The sequence below is a fragment of the Aquarana catesbeiana genome, linkage group LG11 (genome assembly GCF_042186555.1).
Source record: "Aquarana catesbeiana isolate 2022-GZ linkage group LG11, ASM4218655v1, whole genome shotgun sequence".
Classification (NCBI taxonomy): Eukaryota; Metazoa; Chordata; class Amphibia; order Anura; family Ranidae; genus Aquarana; species Aquarana catesbeiana.
The window spans coordinates 281,192,413-281,212,637 of NC_133334.1; the positions used below are offsets into that span (position 1 = coordinate 281,192,413).

Here is a 20,225-nt window from a genome sequence, read left to right on the forward strand (position 1 = left end):
GCATACAAGCTAGCAAGTGAAAGAAGCCTGGCTTTTAGTTGCACAAAGCCACAGGTTTTTATTGTGCACCATTAGAACCTTCCAGCCACCTATGTCCTAACAATCAATGACATCAGTTGATCAGGAGGACCATAGCCCCTACACAGCATCTTTGTTTGGAACTCCTCTGCCCTTCTCTGTCAGCACTAGAGTCACAATTGAGTGAGGGAGAAGGGAAACATTGGAATACTAGTCAGTATCAGTGTGCAAAGGTGTATTTGCTTTGGAAAAATAAATCACCTCTAACATTGGGGGTCCCTTGTGTATGGATGTTGCAGCGATATGTAAAACTATAAGTTTAGTTCTTTACATTTTTGAATGGAGTGCCTTGAGACTGTGTATCATTTTAAAGGGTGTCTTGACCAAAAAAAAAAAGTTGAGAAACACTGGCCTGTACCATACCAGTCTGTTTATGTAAAAGGCCCAGAAGAAGAGGACGCAGATACCTGAAATGTGTTGTTCCCTGTTTATCTTCAATAAACCTATTCTGTCATTTTCAATGATCAATGTCAAACATGGGATTGTGCTGGATGCAAGCACTGCACTTCCTAATAGAAGGGAGCACTCATGTCTTTTGACTCAATCTTACTTCCAAGAATCATCCTCGGGTAAACCAAGCATAAAAAAGGGCTAATTATAAAGCTTTTAAAGTAATCCTGCAGGAAAAAAATATTCCGATTCATACATAGACCCACCCCTGCCTCGTCCCCTGTAAAATCACATCCTTCCAAAAGCGTTCGTTCGGAAATATTCCCTCTAAATCCGACATCCATTCAGTGTACTGGATAAAAGTTTAATGCACTGGATGAGCAGTTAAAATTAAACTTTGATTTTTACAAGGTCATTGTGGAAGAAGGACCTGCAATGCATGCCAAGCGGATCGTAAATAATGCTCTTGTATGGGGTGTCATCCAAATGGCAGCAATTTAATAATAAATATTGTACCTGGAGGCAGACTGAGTAAGAAGGTCTGTGCCTAGGAAACGCCACTCTGGGAAACGCCGTGCGTACGCTGACTGACAGAGTCCGTTTTATCAAACACATTTCAAATAAAGATTTCACCCAGCTTTGTCCTCTATAAAAACTTTTGAAGGTCTGGCTCAGTCCAGGGCCTACATACATCTTATAGGGCTTACCTAAGTCTTATAGGGCCTACATACGTCTTATAGGGCCTACCTAAGTCTTATAGGGCCTACATACGTCTTATAGGGCCTACCTAAGTCTTATAGGGCCTACATACGTCTTATAGGGCCTACATATGTCTTATAGGGCCTACATACGTCTTATAGGGCCTACATACGTCTTATAGGGCCTACATACGTCTTATAGGGCCTACATACGTCTTATAGGGCCTACCTAAGTCTTATAGGGCCTACATACGTCTTATAGGGCCTACCTAAGTCTTATAGGGCCTACATACGTCTTATAGGGCCTACATATGTCTTATAGGACCTAAATACATCTTATAGGGCCTACATACGTCTTATAGGGCCTATATACGTCTTATAGGGCCTACTTACCTCTTATAGGGCCTACATACCTCTTATAGGGCCTACCTACGTCTTATAGGGCCTACCTACCTCTTATAGGGCCTACCTACCTCTTATAGGGCCTACCTACGTCTTATAGAGCCTACCTATGTCTTATAGGGCCTACACACGTCTTATAGGGCCTACACACGTCTTATAGGGCCTACATACCTCTTATAGGGCCTGAGTCTTTCTGACAGACAGGTTTTGCATTTCCATACAAATCTATTGTATATGAGTGCAAATCCCTAAGATGCAATTAATGTCAATGAATTCTGAGAGAGCTCAGAAGCATCTTAGACTGACGTCATAAACACGAGGCCCAAGCCCGTCAACACAGAACTGTAGATTCACTGACCAGAGAATGAAATGCAATACAAATAAATATATATGCAATGGGCAAGTGAGACTCAGAACTGGAGGAAGGAGCAATGGAAGAAGGTGGCATGATCTGAGGATTCATGTGGATGGCTGGGGGTGGAAGAGATGACATCAGGATGCAGTATGGGAAGGAGACAAGCTGGCGGAGGTAGTTTGATGCTTTGGCCAATGTTCTGCAGGGAAACCTTGGATCCTGCCATTCATGGGGATGTTATATGATACATACCACCTACCTAAGTGACTGAGTCCACCACTTCATGAAATCCGTATTCCCTGATGGGAATGGCCTCTTTCAGCAGGATAATGCACCCTGATAATGCCTCAATTAGGTGAATGACGTGACCTGGTGAGTGAGGTAACTGAAGTGCATGAGGTGTTTGAAGTGAACATTACAAAAGGAACGGAACTTTCCAGGAAGGGGGGATGGCTCTGAGGTGAGTCTGTAGTACGGGAAGGAGGACACGGCTGAGTCTGTAGTACAGGAAGGAGGACAGGGCTGAGTCTGTAGTACAGGAAGGAGGACAGGGCTGAGTCTGTAGTACAGGAAGGAGGACACGGCTCAGTCAGTAGTACAGGAAGGAGGACACGGCTCAGTCTGTAGTACAGGAAGGAGGACACGGCCGTGTCTGTGGTACAGGAAGGAGGACACGGCTGAGTCTGTAGTACAGGAAGGAGGACACGGCTGAGTCTGTAGTACGGGAAGGAGGACAGGGCTGAGTCTGTAGTACAGGAGGGAGGACATGGCTGAGTCTGTAGTACAGGAGGGAGGACACGGCTGAGTCTGTAGTACAGGAAGGAGGACATGGCTGAGTCTGTAGTACAGGAAGCAGGACACGGCTGAGTCTGTAGTACAGGAAGGAGGACACGGCCTAGTCTGTAGTACAGGAAGGAGGACACGGCTGAGTCTGTAGTACAGGAAGGGGGACACGGCCGAGTCTGTAGTACAGGAAGGAGGACACGGCCGAGTCTGTAGTACAGGAAGGAGGACACGGCCGAGTCTGTAGTACAGGAAGGAGGACACGGCTGTGTCTGTAGTACAGGAAGGAGGACACGGCCGAGTCTGTAGTACAGGAAGGAGGACACGGCCGAGTCTGTAGTACAGGAAGGAGGACACGGCCGAGTCTGTAGTACAGGAAGGAGGACATGGCCGAGTCTGTAGTACAGGAAGGAGGACACGGCTGTGTCTGTAGTACAGGAAGGAGGACACGGCTGAGTCTGTAGTACAGGAAGGAGGACACGGCTGAGTCTGTAGTACAGGAAGCAGGACACGGCCTAGTCTGTAGTACAGGAAGGAGGACACGGCTGAGTCTGTAGTACAGGAAGGAGGACACGGCCTAGTCTGTAGTACAGGAAGGAGGACACGGCTGAGTCTGTAGTACAGGAAGGAGGACACGGCTGAGTCTGTAGTACAGGAAGGAGGACACAGCTGTGTCTGTAGTACAGGAAGGAGGACACGGCCGAGTGGCAGCTGGTTGTATGTGGTATGAGGGGGCAGCTGGTTGTATGTGGTATGAGGGGGCAGCTGGTTGTATGTGGTATGAGGGGGCAGCTCCTTGTGTGGGGTATGAGGGGCAGCTCCTTGTGTGGGGTATGAGGGGCAGCTCTCTGTATGGGATATGAGGGGCAGCTCTCTGTATGGGGTATGAGGGGCAGCTCGTTGTATGGGGTATGAGGGGCAGCTCGTTGTATGGGGTATGAGGGGCAGCTCGTTGTATGGGGTATGAGGGGCAGCTCTCTGTATGGGGTATGAGGGGCAGCTCGTTGTATGGGGTATGAGGGGGCAGCTCGTTGTAAGGGGTGTGAGGGGCAGCTGGTTGTATGGGGTGTGAGGGGCAGCTCGTTGTATGGGGTATGAGGGGCAGCTGGTTGTATGGGGAATGAGGGGCAGCTGGTTGTATGGGGTATGAGGGGCAGCTGGTTGTATGGGGTATGAGGGGCAGCTGGTTGTATGGGGTGTGAGGGGCAGCTCATTGTATGGGGTGTGAGGGGCAGCTCGTTGTATGGGGTGTGAGGGGCAGCTCGTTGTATGGGGTGTGAGGGGTAGCTCTCTGTATGGGGTATGAGGGGCAGCTGGTTGTATGGGGTATGAGGGGCAGCTCGTTGTATGGGGTATGAGGGGCAGCTCGTTGTATGGGGTGTGAGGGGCAGCTCGTTGTATGGGGTGTGAGGGGGCAGCTCGTTGTATGGGGTGTGAGGGGCAGCTCGTTGTATGGGGTGTGAGGGGCAGCTCGTTGTATGGGGTATGAGGGGCAGCTCGTTGTATGGGGTGTGAGGGGCAGCTGGTTGTGTGGGGTATAAGGGGCAGCTCGTTGTATGGGGTGTGAGGGGTAGCTCTCTGTATGGGGTATGAGGGGCAGCTGGTTGTATGGGGTATGAGGGGCAGCTCGTTGTATGGGGTATGAGGGGCAGCTGGTTGTGTGGGGTATAAGGGGCAGCTCGTTGTATGGGGTGTGAGGGGTAGCTCTCTGTATGGGGTATGAGGGGCAGCTGGTTGTATGGGGTATGAGGGGCAGCTCGTTGTATGGGGTGTGAGGGGCAGCTCGTTGTATGGGGTATGAGGGGCAGCTCGTTGTATGGGGTATGAGGGGCAGCTGGTTGTATGGGGTATGAGGGGGCAGCTCGTTGTATGGGGTATGAGGGGGCAGCTCGTTGTATGGGGTATGAGGGGAACTCGTTGTATGGGGTATGAGGGGAACTCGTTGTATGGGGTATGAGGGGCAGCTGGTTGTATGGGGTATGAGGGGGCAGCTCGTTGTATGGGGTGTGAGGGGCAGCTCGTTGTATGGGGTATGAGTGGCAGCTCGTTGTATGGGGTATGAGGGGCAGCTGGTTGTATGGGGTGTGAGGGGCAGCTGGTTGTATGGGGTGTGAGGGGCAGCTGGTTGTATGGGGTGTGAGGGGCAGCTGGTTGTATGGGTTATGAGGGGCAGCTCATTATATATGGGGTATGAGGGGCAGCTCGTTGTATGGGGTATAAGGGGCAGCTCATTATATATGGGGTATGAGGGGCAGCTCGTTGTATGGGGTATGAGGGGCAGCTCGTTATATGGGGTATGAGGGGCAGCTCGTTGTGTGGGGTATAAGGGGCAGCTCATTATATATGGGGTATGAGGGGCAGCTCGTTGTGTGGGGTGTGAGGGGCAGCTTGTTGTATGGGGTGTGAGGGGCAGCTGGTTGTATGGGGTGTGAGGGGCAGCTGGTTGTGTGGGGTATAAGGGGCAGCTCATTATATATGGGGTATGAGGGGCAGCTCATTATATATGGGGTGTAAGGGGCAGCTCATTATATATGTGGTATGAGGGGCAGCTCGTTGTATGGGGTATGAGGGGCAGCTCGTTGTATGGGGTATGGGGCAGCTCGTTGTGTGGGGTATGAGGGGCAGCTCCTTGTGTGGGGTGTGAGGGGCAGCTGGTTGTATGGGGTATGAGGGGCAGCTCGTTTTATGGGGTATGAGGGGGCAGCTCGTTGTGTGGGGTATGAGGGGCAGCTCGTTGTGTGGGGTATGAGGGGCAGCTCTCTGTATGGGGTAAGAGGGGCAGCTGGTTGTATGGGGTATGAGGGGCAGCTCCTTGTGTGGGGTGTGAGGGGCAGCTGGTTGTATGGGGTATGAGGGGCAGCTCGTTGTGTGGGGTATAAGGGGCAGCTCATTATATATGGGGTATGAGGGGCAGCTCATTATATATGGGGTATGAGGGGCAGCTGGCCGGGCTGACAGATATAAGAGGCTCTTTATAAGGAACATTGATTTCATGGTGTGCTGCACTCTGATTGGCCAGCGTTGTCCGGGCGGAACGATGAGTCGCCTCTCTTGTTTCCGGGGGAAGGGTGCAGCGACGGACCGTCCCCCAGTCACAGGCAGAAGGTGAGCTCTGCTAGGAGAATACGCAGACAGTAGGGCTGTAGAAGCTGCTCTCAGGGGTGGAGGAGCCGGTGTGAGGGGCTGGACAGGCGGGTGGAGGAGGTCTTGCTATGTCAGCACAGATTTGGGGGGGGGGGGGGACCAGGCTGGTCAGTGGGGGAGGGGTATAGATAGGGATGGAAGTCTGAGAGGCTGAGGAGGAAAAGATCTTCCATGTTGGTCTCCAGACTCCTCTGTACACCACACACTGACCTTCCATAGGAGGGAATAAAGGTCATATCAGGGGTCAGAGGTCACCTGTGTCAGAGCCCCTCCTCCTTCCCAAAGTGTGTCCGGACAGTGTCATTGTGAGCCCCGTGTGTCCCATACACTATATTACCAAAAGTATTGGGACACCTGCCCTCTTTACACACACATGACATCCCAGTCTTAGTCCGTAGGGTTCAATATTGAGTTGGCTCCGCCCTTTGCAGCTATAACAGCTTCAACTCTTCTGGGAAGGCCGTCCACAAGGCGATGGGGCACGATTCCCCCCCCCCCACTGACACCAGCGATGGGGCACGATCCCCCCCCCTGACACCAGCGATGGGGCACAATTCCCCCCACTGACACCAGCGATGGGGCACGATCCCACCGTCCACTGACACCAGCAATGGGGCACAATTCCCCCCCCCCCCACTGACACCAGCGATGGGGCACAATTCCCCCCACTGACACCAGCAATGGGGCACAATTCCCCCCCCCCACTGACACCAGCGATGGGGCACAATTCCCCCCACTGACACCAGCAATGGGGCACAATTCCCCCCCCCCCCCCACTGACACCAGCGATGGGGCACGATTCCCCCCCCCCCACTGACACCAGCGATGGGGCACGATTCCCCCCCCCCACTGACACCAGCGATGGGGCACGATCCCCCCCCCCCACTGACACCAGCGATGGGGCACAATTCCCCCCACTGACACCAGCGATGGGGCACAATTCCCCCCACTGACACCAGCGATGGGGCACAATTCCCCCCACTGACACCAGCAATGGGGCACAATTCCCCCCCCCCCACTGACACCAGCGATGGGGCACGATCCCCCCCCCCCACTGACACCAGCGATGGGGCACAATTCCCCCCACTGACACCAGCGATGGGGCACAATTCCCCCCACTGACACCAATGATGGGGCACAATTCCCCCCACTGACACCAATGATGGGGCACAATTCCCCCCACTGACACCAATGATGGGGCACAATTCCCCCCACTGACACCAGCGATGGGGCACAATTCCCCCCACTGACACCAGCAATGGGGCACAATTCCCCCCCCCCACTGACACCAGCGATGGGGCACGATCCCCCCCCCCCACTGACACCAGCGATGGGGCACAATTCCCCCCACTGACACCAGCGATGGGGCACAATTCCCCCCACTGACACCAGCAATGGGGCACAATTCCCCCCCCCCACTGACACCAGCGATGGGGCACAATTCCCCCCACTGACACCAGCAATGGGGCACAATTCCCCCCCCCCACTGACACCAGCGATGGGGCACGATTCCCCCCCCCCCACTGACACCAGCGATGGGGCACGATCCCCCCCCACTGACACCAGCGATGGGGCACGACCCCCCCCACTGACACCAGCGATGGGGCACAATCCCCCCCCCCCCCCACTGACACCAGCGATGGGGCACGATTCCCCCCCCCCACTGACACCAGCGATGGGGCACGATTCCCCCCCCCCACTGACACCAGCGATGGGGCACGATCCCCCCCCCCCCACTGACACCAGCGATGGGGCACGATTCCCCCCCCCCCACTGACACCAGCGATGGGGCACGATTCCCCCCCCCCACTGACACCAGCGATGGGGCACGATCCCCCCCCCCCACTGACACCAGCGATGGGGCACGATCCCCCCCCCCCCCCCACTGACACCAGCGATGGGGCACGACCCCCCCCCACTGACACCAGCGATGGGGCACAATCCCCCCCCCCCACTGACACCAGCGATGGGGCACGACCCCCCCCACTGACACCAGCGATGGGGTACGATCCCCCCCCCCACTGACACCAGCGATGGGGCACGATCCCCCCCCCCCACTGACACCAGCGATGGGGCACGATCCCCCCCCCCCACTGACACCAGCGATGGGGCACGACCCCCCCCACTGACACCAGCGATGGGGCACGATTCCCCCCCCCACTGACACCAGCGATGGGGCACAATTCCCCCCCCCACTGACACCAGCGATGGGGCACGATCCCCCCCCCCCCACTGGCACCAGCGATGGGGCACGATCCCCCCCCCCACTGACACCAGCGATGGGGCACGATCCCCCCCCCCCCACTGACACCAGCGATGGGGCACAATCCCCCCCCCCCCCACTGATACCAGCGATGGGGCACGATCCCCCCCCCCCACTGACACCAGCGATGGGGCACGATCCCCCCCCCCCCACTGACACCAGCGATGGGGCACGATTCCCCCCCCCCACTGACACCAACGATGGGGCACGATCCCCCCCCCCACTGACACCAGCGATGGGGCACGATTCCCCCCCCCCCCCACTGACACCAGCGATGGGGCACGTTCCCCCCCACTGACACCAGCGATGGGGCACGATTCCCCCCCCCCCCACTGACACCATCGATGGGGCACGATTCCCCCCCCCCCACTGACACCATCGATGGGGCACGATCCCCCCCCACTGACACCATCGATGGGGCACGATCTCCCCCCCCGACACCAGTGATGGGGCACGATCTCCCCCCCCCCCCCCCCCACTGACACCAGCGATGGGGCACGATTTCAGATTGATAAATGGGGCGGAGAACACTTTGAGTCTCCTCCCAGTCATGTCCTCGATGCCATTGTGAAATGTAACGTGGGCCCCGATAGCCACACTTCATTGTACCGATTATATACATCAGATTCGAGAATGAGGGAAGAAACAATCAAGAAACAATCCAAATGTGTGTGTTCATCTTCAATCACTATATAATCTGTGCAAATCATAGGTTACAAAATTGGTTCTAAAGCCTAAAAACAATTTTATCCTAACACGATCCTTACATTAAAAGAGAAGTATGTGTTGTGTTTTTTTTTGGTTTTTTTTGTTTTTTTTAACCACTTCAGCCACGGAAGATTTTACCCCCTTTCTGACCAGAGCACTTTTTGTGATTCGGCACTGCGTCGTCAATTGCGCAGTCATACGACGCTGCACCCAAACAAAATTGACGTCCTTTTTTTTTCCCCACAAATAGAGCTTTCTTTTGGTGGTATTTGATCACCTCTGCGGTTTTTATTTTTTGTGCTGTAAACAAAAAAAGAGCGACAGTTTTGAAAAAAACGCATTATTTTTTACTTTTTGCTATAATAAATATCCTCCAAAAAATATATATAAAACATTTTTTTTCCTCAGTTTAGGCCGATACGTATTCTTCTACATATTTTTGGTAAAAAAAATCGTGATACGCATATATTGATTGGTTTGCGCAAAAGTTATAGCGTCTACAAAATAGGGGATAGATTTATGGCATTTTTATTATTAATTTTTATTTATTTTTTTTTTTTACTAGTACTGGCGGCGATCTGCGATTTTTTTTTTTTTTTTTTTTTTTTTTTTTGTGACTGTGACATTATGGTGGACAGATCGGACACTATTGGCGCTATTTTGGGACCATTCATACAGCGATCAGTGCGATTAAAAATGCATTGATTACTGTGTAAATGTCACTGGCAGTGAAGGGGTTAACCGCTAAGGGGTAGTGAAGGGGTTAAGTGTGTCCTAGTTTGTGTTCAAACTGAAGGGGGGAGGGGACTGTGTAGGGGAGATGACAGATCTCTGTTCATACTCTGGATGAACAGCGACGATCTGTCTGTTCTTCCCTCAGAGAACCGGAAACTGTGTGTTTACACACACACACACACAGATCCCGGTCCTCGGTGTGCCCCGAGCGATCACGGGAGCCCGGTGATGATCAAGACCACCAGGCACTCGCATCGGCTCTGGGAGCAAATGGGGGGGGCACGCGCGTCCCCTAGTGGCCACAGGGTGAAGCGACGTTACGTCGTTTCGCCCAGCCGTGCCATTCTGCCGCAGTACAACTGTGGCAGCTGGTCGGCACGTGGTTAAATCACACTTGCCTAGGTGAATGCAGCATTGTACTGTCCCCCCCACCGTCTCTAAAGATGAAGAAATGAGCGATCAAACACTGCTGATCGCTCAGTTCTCTCCTCGGCTCTGAGCAGAGAGCTGTGACTGTCAGTCTCTGGCTCTCTGCTCTGCTCCTCCCACACTCACTGGAGCACTGGTCTGTGGAGGGGGCGGGGGTGGCCGGCTCTGACTCAGCGGCTCCATGCCGGTTGAGGCTCCTGGGTGGATCCTGACCATATGGTCGCGATCTCTCCACAGCCTGGAGCGGCTCTGTGACATCAGTTTCAGCCCGCTGTCTGCTGAAAACCGGTCACAGAAAGAACTGCACTCCTGTGATCCACAGGAGGAGTACAGCCAAATGAGCTTTCCCCGTACTTGGCGCATAAAAATGTTTCGGCATCAACATCCCTCCTTTTTACTTACCTGAGCCCTCATTTGATCCAGCACTGTGCCCGCCTGCAGTCACTTCTCTCACTTCCTGGTCTCTTGGGCTTTGCTAAGGCATTGGCTTCTGCTTCAGTCAATCAAAGCCAGTGGTGAGGGAGCTGTAGGCGGGGCAACAGAGCACTTTCCCCTTTAAGGGGATAATCCTCTGGGGTCTTTGCAGTCTTCTTCTCTCCTCATCAGCAAACTCCATGCAAGAGACAGAGATCATATAAAAACAAGAGAGAGCATGTAGTGTACCCCGTAAAAACCTTTAATGTTAAAAATCGCACTTACAAAATAAGACACTTTTCCCATAAAGTGCCAAAGAAAAGCGCATGTGTACAAACTGGCTCAGCCGATCAGAGTTACGTCCTAAGGCGGTGACTTCTTCAGTACATATAATTGAAAACTGATCAGTCCTGATGATGGCTGCACTGATGTGACAGGTACACTTGATGTAACCTGGGCTCTGTGTGTGTTTACAGTACAAGAACCGTAAGATCTGCTAACTCTCACAGCTCCCGGTCTCTCCTTCCTCTGACACGGCGTCTGTGTGAGGAAGGAGAACCGGTAATGGCGTGTACCAGTATTTGTTTACATTCTGTGATTGGACTCAGCGATCAGGTGGTAAAGAGCCGCTGTCATTGGCTCTTTACCCCATCACAGATGGTGCTGCTGGGGACGCTCATGAGTAGCAACAAAGCCTGGGGAATGCCCAGGAAAAAACCCAAGCCTACTTACCAACCAGCTTGCAGACAACCAAATTAACCTGTCTAACAGTACGCGTTAAAAAACAGGGCTTTAGTTCGCACGCATGCGTAAGCCACAGAGCCTTGTCACGGCACCCTGGTATCTGTGGTCCTAACACTAAATAATAAGTGTCCCCACAGTGGAGGCACATGCATTCTGATGGATAAATGAGGGCAGGTGGCGCTCATGAGTAGCAAGACTGGGAGGCCGTCATATGATATCCACCCAGGATAAGGAAGCTCCCGCCCGGCCGCCGTTTTACAATTGGCCAGATGGGAAGTGGTTAACAATGCTGTTTCTTTAACCACTTTCCGCCCGCATTACGTTTATATGAAGTCCTGGACTTGAAGTGGCTGTATCTGGATGATGGTTGCAGCTACAGGCATCATCCAGCTATCTTTATTTTTTTCAGCTGGTGATTCCCTGTAATGTAAAAGCCATCCTAGTGGCTGATTAGCTGCCGGATTGCTTTTACAGACAGCGGGAGGGGACGTGTACATTTTTAAAGCGTCACCTAATGGAGATTTTTAAGTACTATAATTTGTCACCATTCCATGAGCGTGACATGTTGGGTATCCATTTACTCGGCATAACATCATCTTTCATATTTTACAAAAAAAATTGGGTTATCTATTGTGTGTGTGAAAGGAACTGCTGCTCACAGGTGAGTGGAATAGACCATAATCCTCATAGAATGCTGCAGCCGGTGAGGTGCACACCCTGCCACTGCCAGCAAAAAACTTTTTTTTTTTAACTGCTTTTGACACAATAAAGCCAACATTGCATCGTGTGGGAGTGCAGCTGATCATCTTTCTTTGTTCTATATATTGTGTGTGTTGTGGTTTTTTTTTTTTTTTTTTTAAATTTCTTAAAAATGATTGTCTCGTTATTGTGTAGAAAATTTTGGTGGCAATTGCTGCGCTAAACTGATGTGCATAAGCAGCTAACACTCAAACAAACAAAATACAAACAGAATATAGAAATAAAGTGTAGTGCTAAAAAAACGAAAATTATAGTGAACCATAACAAATGTGTAATCTATGCAACAATATTCACTGTGATGAACTGGTGAAAAAAAAAATATGTGAGATACAACTTAAATGTCCATAAAAATACAGTGATGATTCTTAACTCCAAAGTGAAGGTGGACAACATGCGATTAGCAGTGAAGCTATGTGGATGAAGGAAAAGATCCTCTGTCATAAGGCAATGGATGGGTACTCTTACCAGATGTGGTGGACCCGCTTACCAGAGGTAGTGGGTCAATCGAGCTTGTGTGGGCCGAATGGTCACGTGATCACTTTTAGATGTACTCATTGAACTTTGATGTTCTGTCATTTTAAATAAACCTTTTTGGTTTGACCTGCACCTTTTATGGAGCCTTTTCCCTTTTTTTTTTTTCCTCCATTTTTGCCCTGGTTGGTTGAGCCTCCATTACACATTCTTACACTCTGAGGGTCAGTACATTGAGTGAAGATTCGGTGTCATTACAAGGATCCAGGTATGGTGCCAGGGTTGTCATCACTGAAGTCTGGGAGTGACCACCTTTCCATTCGGATCTACATTGTGAGGCATTCGGCCCACACAAGCTCGATTGACCCACTACCTCTGGTAAGCGGCTCCACCACATCTGGTAAGAGTACCCATCCATTGCCTTATGACAGAGGATCTTTTCCTTCATCCACATAGCTTCACTGCTAATCGCATGTTGTCCACCGTCACTTTGGAGTTAAGAATCATCACTGTATTTTTATGGAAATTTAAGTTGTATCTCACATATTTATTTTTTTTTTTTTCACCAGATCATCACAGTGAATATTGTTGCATAGATTACACATTTGTTATGATTTTAGTATACTATAATTTTCTTTTTATTGTGTTTTTTTTTTTTTTTTTTTTTAATTAAAATAACAAACATGTTATGCTTACCTGCTCTATGCAGTAGATTTGCTCAGAGCGACCCCAAACCTCCTTGAAAAAAACGCTGCGCAAATACTGTGTGACATAACAAATTTGCAGTGACCACCATGTTATTCTCCAGGGTCTCTGCAAAATAAAAAATAAAAAACACATACCGTATATACTCGAGTATAAGCTGAGGCACCTAATTTTACCACAAAAAACTGGGAAAATGTATTGACTCGAGTATAAGCTTAGGGTGAGAAATGCGCAGCTACTGTAAGTGGAAAAGAGAGTCAACAATGCCCATTTGCAGCCTCACTGTGCCCATTTGCAGCCATAGGTCCCCCGAACTTCAAACTCGGTAAAGTGGGGTTCCACCCAAAAAACAAATACCTGGAAAAATTCTTAAAAAAAAAACAAAAAAACATTTGGATATTTTTTTTTTTTTTTTTACTTACCTCTAAATGCCTGTTGCTAGGTGGTCCCTCGTAGTCTGCCTGTTCCTCTGCCTGGGCTGGTGACATCACTTCCCCCAAGGCACATGAAGGGCTCCGCTCTGCTCCCTCCCTCCTGTCAATCATCTGGGACCCATTACAGGTCCCAGGTGATTGAGCGGCCAATCACAGCGCGCGGCGCCGCTCGCGCATGCGCAGTGGGTGCCAGGCTGTGAAGCCACAGCCCGGCGCCCACAGTTGAAATGCCGGCGCCGACGAGCGAAGGGGGGGGACGAGCGGGGCTTCGATCCCCCGCATCGCTGGACCCAGGGACAGGTAAGTGTCCAATTAAAAGTCAGCAGCTGCAGTATTTGTAGCTGCTGACTTTTAATTTTTTTTTTTTTTTTTGATGGCCCCCCTGGGTGGAACTCCTCTTTAAGGGTTCCTAGATGCCCCCCTAGCTGCAGCCAAAATTTGGGGTCTTTGGACCCAAAGGGTCCCGAAATGACATTCCTGCAGATGGACACAGTTGACTGACTTTGAGGCCCTGTGTCTCGGGGTCACTTGGGGCTAGGAACCCCAAATTTAGGATGCAACCTCAGGGGAACTAGCACTACAACATATTCAAAGCTGGGGTTCCTAGCACCAAGTGGCCCTGAGATACGGGGCCCCAAAGTCGGTTCAGATAATGTCATTCTCTGCTGCAGAAAAGTGCTTGACATTTTCAGAACCGAATTTGGGGCCCTGTATCTTGGGGCCACTTGGTGTTAGGAACCCCAGCTTTGAATATGTTGTAGTGCTAGTTCCCCTGAGGTTGCATACTAAATTCGGGGTTCCTAGCCCCAAGTGACCCCGAGACACAGGGCCTCAAAGTCAGTCAACTGTGTCCATCTGCAGGAATGTCATTTCGGGACCCTTTGGGTCCAGAGACCCCAAATTTTGGCTGCAGCTAGGGGGGCATCTAGGAACCCTTAACTACTGAGTTTGAAGTTCGGGGGACCTATGGCTGCAAATGGGCACAGTGAGGCTGCAAATGGGCAATTGAATACATTGTAGTGCTAGTTCCCCTGAGGTTGCACACCAAATTTGGGGTTCCTAGCACCAAGTGGCCCCGAGATACGGGGCCCCAAAGTCGGTTCGGAAAATGTCATTCTCTGCTGCAGAAAAGGGCTTGATTTCAGTATAAGCCGAGGGGGGCATTTTCAGCACAAAAAAAGTGCTGAAAAACTCGGCTTATACTCGAGTATATACGGTATATAAGGTTTGGGGGTTTCTGGGTAATTTTATAGCAAACAAAAATGACAGATTTTTACATGTACGAGAGAAATGTCAAAATTGGCGAAGGTGATAATGTTACTAACAGGAGAAATGGAACAACTAAGACATCAAGTAACTCTTGGCTTTGATTGGTATAATATAAAGTAATTCTTGGCTTTGATTGGTATAATATAAAGTAATTCTTGGCTTTGGCCAGTTTTATAATATAAAGTAATTCTTGGCTTTGATTGGTATAATATAAAGTAACTTACGGCTTTGGCCAGTTTTATAATATAAAGTAATTCTTGGCTTTGTTATTTGCAGTTTTGATGGATCCTCCAGCTGGAATTGCACAGCGTCTTCGCTAATAGAGGAAATGATCCTGCTTTTAAGAACTGGCACTACAAGCCTTCGGATCTGCTGTGCGTTCCGCTGATAAGTGGGGCGATGGCTGCTGGGTGTCGCCTCTTATTACGCCCGCTCAGACTCTGCTACCACCGCCCACTTTTCTGCTCCCTTTACACTCACGTTTCCAGCCATTCCCAGTCCTGGGCACCGGTCTTTTTTAAGGCACCGAAATACGGCAATAGAACTGCTTTGGTTGACCAACATGGGCAGCACAGTTACCAGGATCTATATCGCAGGAGCTGCGCCCTGTCCAGACAGATAACTTCTTTGTTGGGCGATCCAAGCAATGACGCCCGCCCCAAACGAGTTTCCTTCCTTTGCCCCAATGACGCCTCCTATGTGGTGAGCCAGTGGGCAGCCTGGATGAGCGGCGCCATTGCTGTCCCTCTGTATAAGAATCACCCACCCTCTGAGTTAGAGTACATCTTGCAGGATTCCCAGAGTGCTCTGGTGCTGGCAGAGACCACATATACAGACGTTATGGCACCGCTGGCTGAGAAGCTGGGCATCGCAAAACTTACCGTGCCGCCTAGACAGTCGGGTGAGGTCATGGAGGACGCACCTGAATTTGGCCTGGACTGGAAAGAGAGGGGGGCCATGATTATATACACCAGCGGGACGACTGGAAGTCCGAAGGGGGTACTCAGCACTCACCACAATCTAAGCGCTATGGTAAGAACAACAAAACGCAACAAGGTGACGTTACATTGGGGGGTACAGGAAAGGACTTGCTGCTCCAACTAATGGCAACTTTGCATAACTTACTCTGATGTGCACTTAAATTGCTTCTTGTTTTTAGTAGGCCATCATTAACCACCTGAGCTCTGGAAGGTTTTACCCCCTTCATGACCAGACCCTTTTTTTTTTTTTTTGCTATTCGGCACTGCACTACTTTCATTGGAAATTGCGCGGTCATGCAGCTGAAATTTTATATCATTTTTTCTTTTTTTCACAGTTTTCTTTTGATGGTATTTGATCACTATATATACAGGGGGTCCCCGGGTTACAAACAAGATAGGGACTTTAGGTTTGTTCTTAAGTTGAATCTGTTTGTAAGTCGGAACGGGTACATTTTTTAAGTGTAGCTCCAGCCAAAAAATCTATTTTTAAGTTTTGTAGATAGCATAGGGAAGGGTTATCACCCCTGTAACATTTGTTTTGCTGTCTGTGCCCCTGTTCAGAAGATTTCACCTCACTTTCTGTCCCAATGACAATTGGATTTTGAAAATTTGGGGTTATTAGGGAAATAAGGATAGGTAATAAAGCATCAGTGGAGACACCTTTTTCTCATATTAACTCTTACAGGAGTGAATTTCCCTTCCTAGGGGTAGATTTCCTCTCACTTCCTGTTGTCTCCCTCCGTTTGTAAGTAGGAGTCGTTTGTAAGTCGGATGTTTGTAAGTAGGGGACCCCCTGTATATATATATATATATATATATATATATATATATATATATATATATATATATATATATACTGAAAATTTTGATTAAAAAAAACAATATTTTCTACTTTCTGTTATAAAACATATCCAATAAAATCAAATGTCTTCATAACTTTAGGCCACAATGTATTCTGCTACATGTCCCAAGTGCTGGCAGTGATATAGTTCTGATCGTGATCAAAATGCTGATCCATACAGACACCATACTACTAGTGGCGGTGGTCAGCGACTTCTAGTGAGACTGTAATAGTGTGGCGGACAATATGGCGCTAACTGACCCTGGTTGGGAGGGACACTCATTGACACTGACGTCGCTGGTGAAACTAATACAGTGATAGTATTGTACGCTGACCCTGTACTAGTGCCATTGGCTGGGTGACGGGGTGATCAGGAGGGCAATCAAGGGGTTAAAGGCTGAAAGTTTTTAGTATTCGTGAATTCTAAAAAATTAAGGTTAAAAACTTTCTGTGTGCAACAGCCCCCCCACCCTCCAATAATTACCTGAGCTTCCTCCGATCCAGCAATGTTCACGATCGCCTCTGCTGCTCCGGGACGCTCCCTCCTCATTAGCTGAGACAGCCCATTGGCTCCCACTGCTGTCAGTCACAGCCAGTGAACCAATGAGGAGGGAGCGGGGCTGAGCAGCGGCTCTATGTTTTATAGACGCATAGAGCAGCGGCTCGGTAGTAAGCAGGCAGCGGTGCCCCCAGGGCAAGTGGTCTTCTCTGGGGGCACAGCTCGAGGGGGGGGGGGGGTTAGGAACGCTGGCGCGGGACTCGAAAAGAAGAGGATTGGAGCCGTTCTGCGCAAAACCGTTCCACAGAACAGGTAATTATAACATGTTTGTTATTAAACAAAAAAAAAAAAAAAAAAACACAAAGCTTTAAAGGGGTTGTGAAATACCTCCTGTGATGCAGCAGCCCTCTTTTTACTTACCTGAAACTGGTCTTTCCAGTGACGGGGACGAGCACAGCAGCTCTAGCCGGTGTCTCGGGTCCTGATTGGATAGATTGATGGCAGCGCAGCCATTGACTTCCACTGCTGTCAATCAAATTCAATGACGTGGGGGGGCGGGGCCGAGTCCTGCTGTCTGTGTCAATGGCTGCAGCAGCAGGACTCGGGAGTGCACCCGCCTGAGTGCCCAGAGGGAGAGCGACTCTCCAACGGGGCACTCGAGAAGAGGAGGAGCCAGAAGCGCCACTGAGGGACCCCAGAAGAGGAGGACCGGGGCCACTCTGTGCAAAACCAACTGCACAGAGGAGGTAAGTATGACAGGTTTTAAAAAAAATTTTTTTTTTTTTTTAAAACGACCCTTTACATATCCTTTAATATCGCTTTAACTGTGGATAAAGTGTGTGGGTGCTGCTTTTACTCCCCGATCTGGCTGGGTTTCTCTTCTTGCCTTCAGTTCTGAACGGCAGGGAAAAATCCAGTCAGAGCCTGTGTACACACACCTGTGCTGTGATTGACCACAGAGGATCAGCAGGTATGAAGCCAAAATGATTGGGCTGTAACCTGCTGACAAACTCTTGCTGTGTCCAATCACAGCACGGGTCAGCAGGGGGAGTGTGCCTCTAAACCAGGAAGTACACCGCGACATACGGGTGCATTGCGGTGCCTGGCTGTGCCGCCCCTCAGTAACTGTACTGTTAGTGGGCGGCAGGTGGTAAAAGCATAATGTAAGCCCAAGCACTGAGTCCTGTACAAAGTCCCTAACAGGTCAATGTATTAAAAGTAGTTTTCAATACTATTAGACCCGGTGATTCTGCACTGAAGATCCTTGTGCACTTCTTGTTATACGGTGACAACATTCTGTCCCTGTCTCTCAGTTCTGCCCCTGTGTTGTCATCCTATCACACGATCCAGCAGTTGAGACTACAAGCTGCTGTCTTGGGGTACATCGCGCAGACATATTCTGCTGTTGTCAAGTTAAAGAACCCGCGCCAAGAAACACCATGCAGCCGTCCTAAAAGCTTACCTGCGCCCCATCTCCATAAATAAATCTCGATCCAGCGATGTGAACGTGAGCAGCCTCTATCTCCCTCCTCATTGGACAGAGAGGCAGCAGCAAGGCCATTGGCCAGTGAGCAGAGAGCAAGGCGGGGCTGAGTTGTGCTGTGTGTGTCAATAGACACAGAGCCAGCTCCAGAGCGAGAAGGCACAAGTGCCCCCAGAGCAAGAGGCTTGCTATGGGGGCATTTGGTAGGGTGGGGGGAGCCAGGAGCGCTGGTGGGGGGGACTCCAGAAGAGGAGGATCTGGGCTGCCCTGTGCAAAACCATTACAGAGCAGGTAAGTATAACATGTTTATTATTTAACTGTTTCCCACCTGGGCCATTGTAAAAAAGACGCCAGAGTGGGAGCCCTATTGTTCCCGGTGGAAGTCAGGGGATGACTGATCAATGTACTGACCTGCTGCTGGTACCATGTGATCGCTGTGACCAATCACAGCAGATCACATGACAATTGTAAACGATGAATGGCTTTGACTCATGCAATTCATCGTGTTGCTTGCTGTGATTGGTCACAGTGATCACATGGTACAGACAGAGCCAATCACAGCCCATCTGTATTATGTGATTAGCGGTGGCCAATCACAGATAATCACAACAACACACACTGAATCTAGTTTAGTTAGTAAAAATGCTTGCTTATACAAGTGAAATTCACTGCTAAGAATAAAAAATAAATACTGTTCACCTCCCCAGAGTAGTACAGTGTTACTATGGTAATACTGTATATTGCTCTGGTGTCACAGTATGGGGGAAAAAAAGAAAAATAAATTGAAGAAAAGTGAAAAAAATAAAATAAAAAACAATGTATTGTTATGGGGGAATATATAGATAGATCGATTAAATATATATAAAACACATTTTAAAAATTTTTTTTTTGTTCATACGGCCACCAGTCAGTGCCCCTGCTCGCTGCCACACCAGTTATGACACTGCACTGCACTGGTGACGGTATATCAATTTTTAAAAAAAAAAAAATAAGTTTCAACTTCAAAAAACTTGCGATCCCTCTTACTTAAATACCTTGGACTGTCTACTTTCCAAAAATGGGTCATTTGGGGGGTATTTGTACTGTTCTGGTGTTTTCAGGCCTCGAGAAATGAGATCGGCCTTCAGTACATCAGCATTGATCGATTTTCAGATATATATCCCATAGTTTGTGGACTTTATAACTTTCCTACAGACTAAATAATATACACTGATTTGGGTTATTTTCACCAAAGAAATGGAGCAGAAAACACTTTGGCCTAAATTTATGAAGAAAGATTATTTGTGAAAATTTATAACCGAGACAAAGAAAAACTTTGCTTTTTTTTTTCTTTTGTTTTTTTTTGTTTTTACAAAAATTTCAGCCGTTTAGCAAAAAAAACCCCAGCAGTGATTAAACACACCCCCCCCCCCAAAAAAAGCTCTATTTGTGTAAAAAAAAAATAAAAAATGATAAAAATGTCATATGGCTACAGTGTTACATGGCCGTGCAAATGCCATTCAAAGTGTGACAGCGCTGAAAATTGACCTGGGCAGGAAGGGGGTAAAAGTGCCCGGTAGTGAAGGCGTTAAGAAAATGTTACCTTTTTAGAATCACCTTAATATCAACTTTAGAAAAAATGAATAGGTGAATGAGCACTGT

At 49.4% G+C, this 20,225-nt stretch overlaps 1 protein-coding gene across 1 annotated transcript in view; it reads left to right on the forward strand.

The window, feature by feature from the left end:
- The first annotated feature begins 5,752 nt into the window (after window positions 1-5,752).
- The window catches only part of ACSF3 (acyl-CoA synthetase family member 3), a 57,228-nt gene continuing 42,755 nt past the window's right edge, over window positions 5,753-20,225 (forward strand). The window contains exons 1-2 of the mRNA XM_073605940.1: window positions 5,753-5,811; window positions 15,058-15,813. Coding sequence (XP_073462041.1) covers window positions 15,181-15,813 — 633 coding nt within the window. The 5' untranslated portion in view covers window positions 5,753-5,811; window positions 15,058-15,180. The remainder of the gene's footprint in view (window positions 5,812-15,057; window positions 15,814-20,225) is intronic.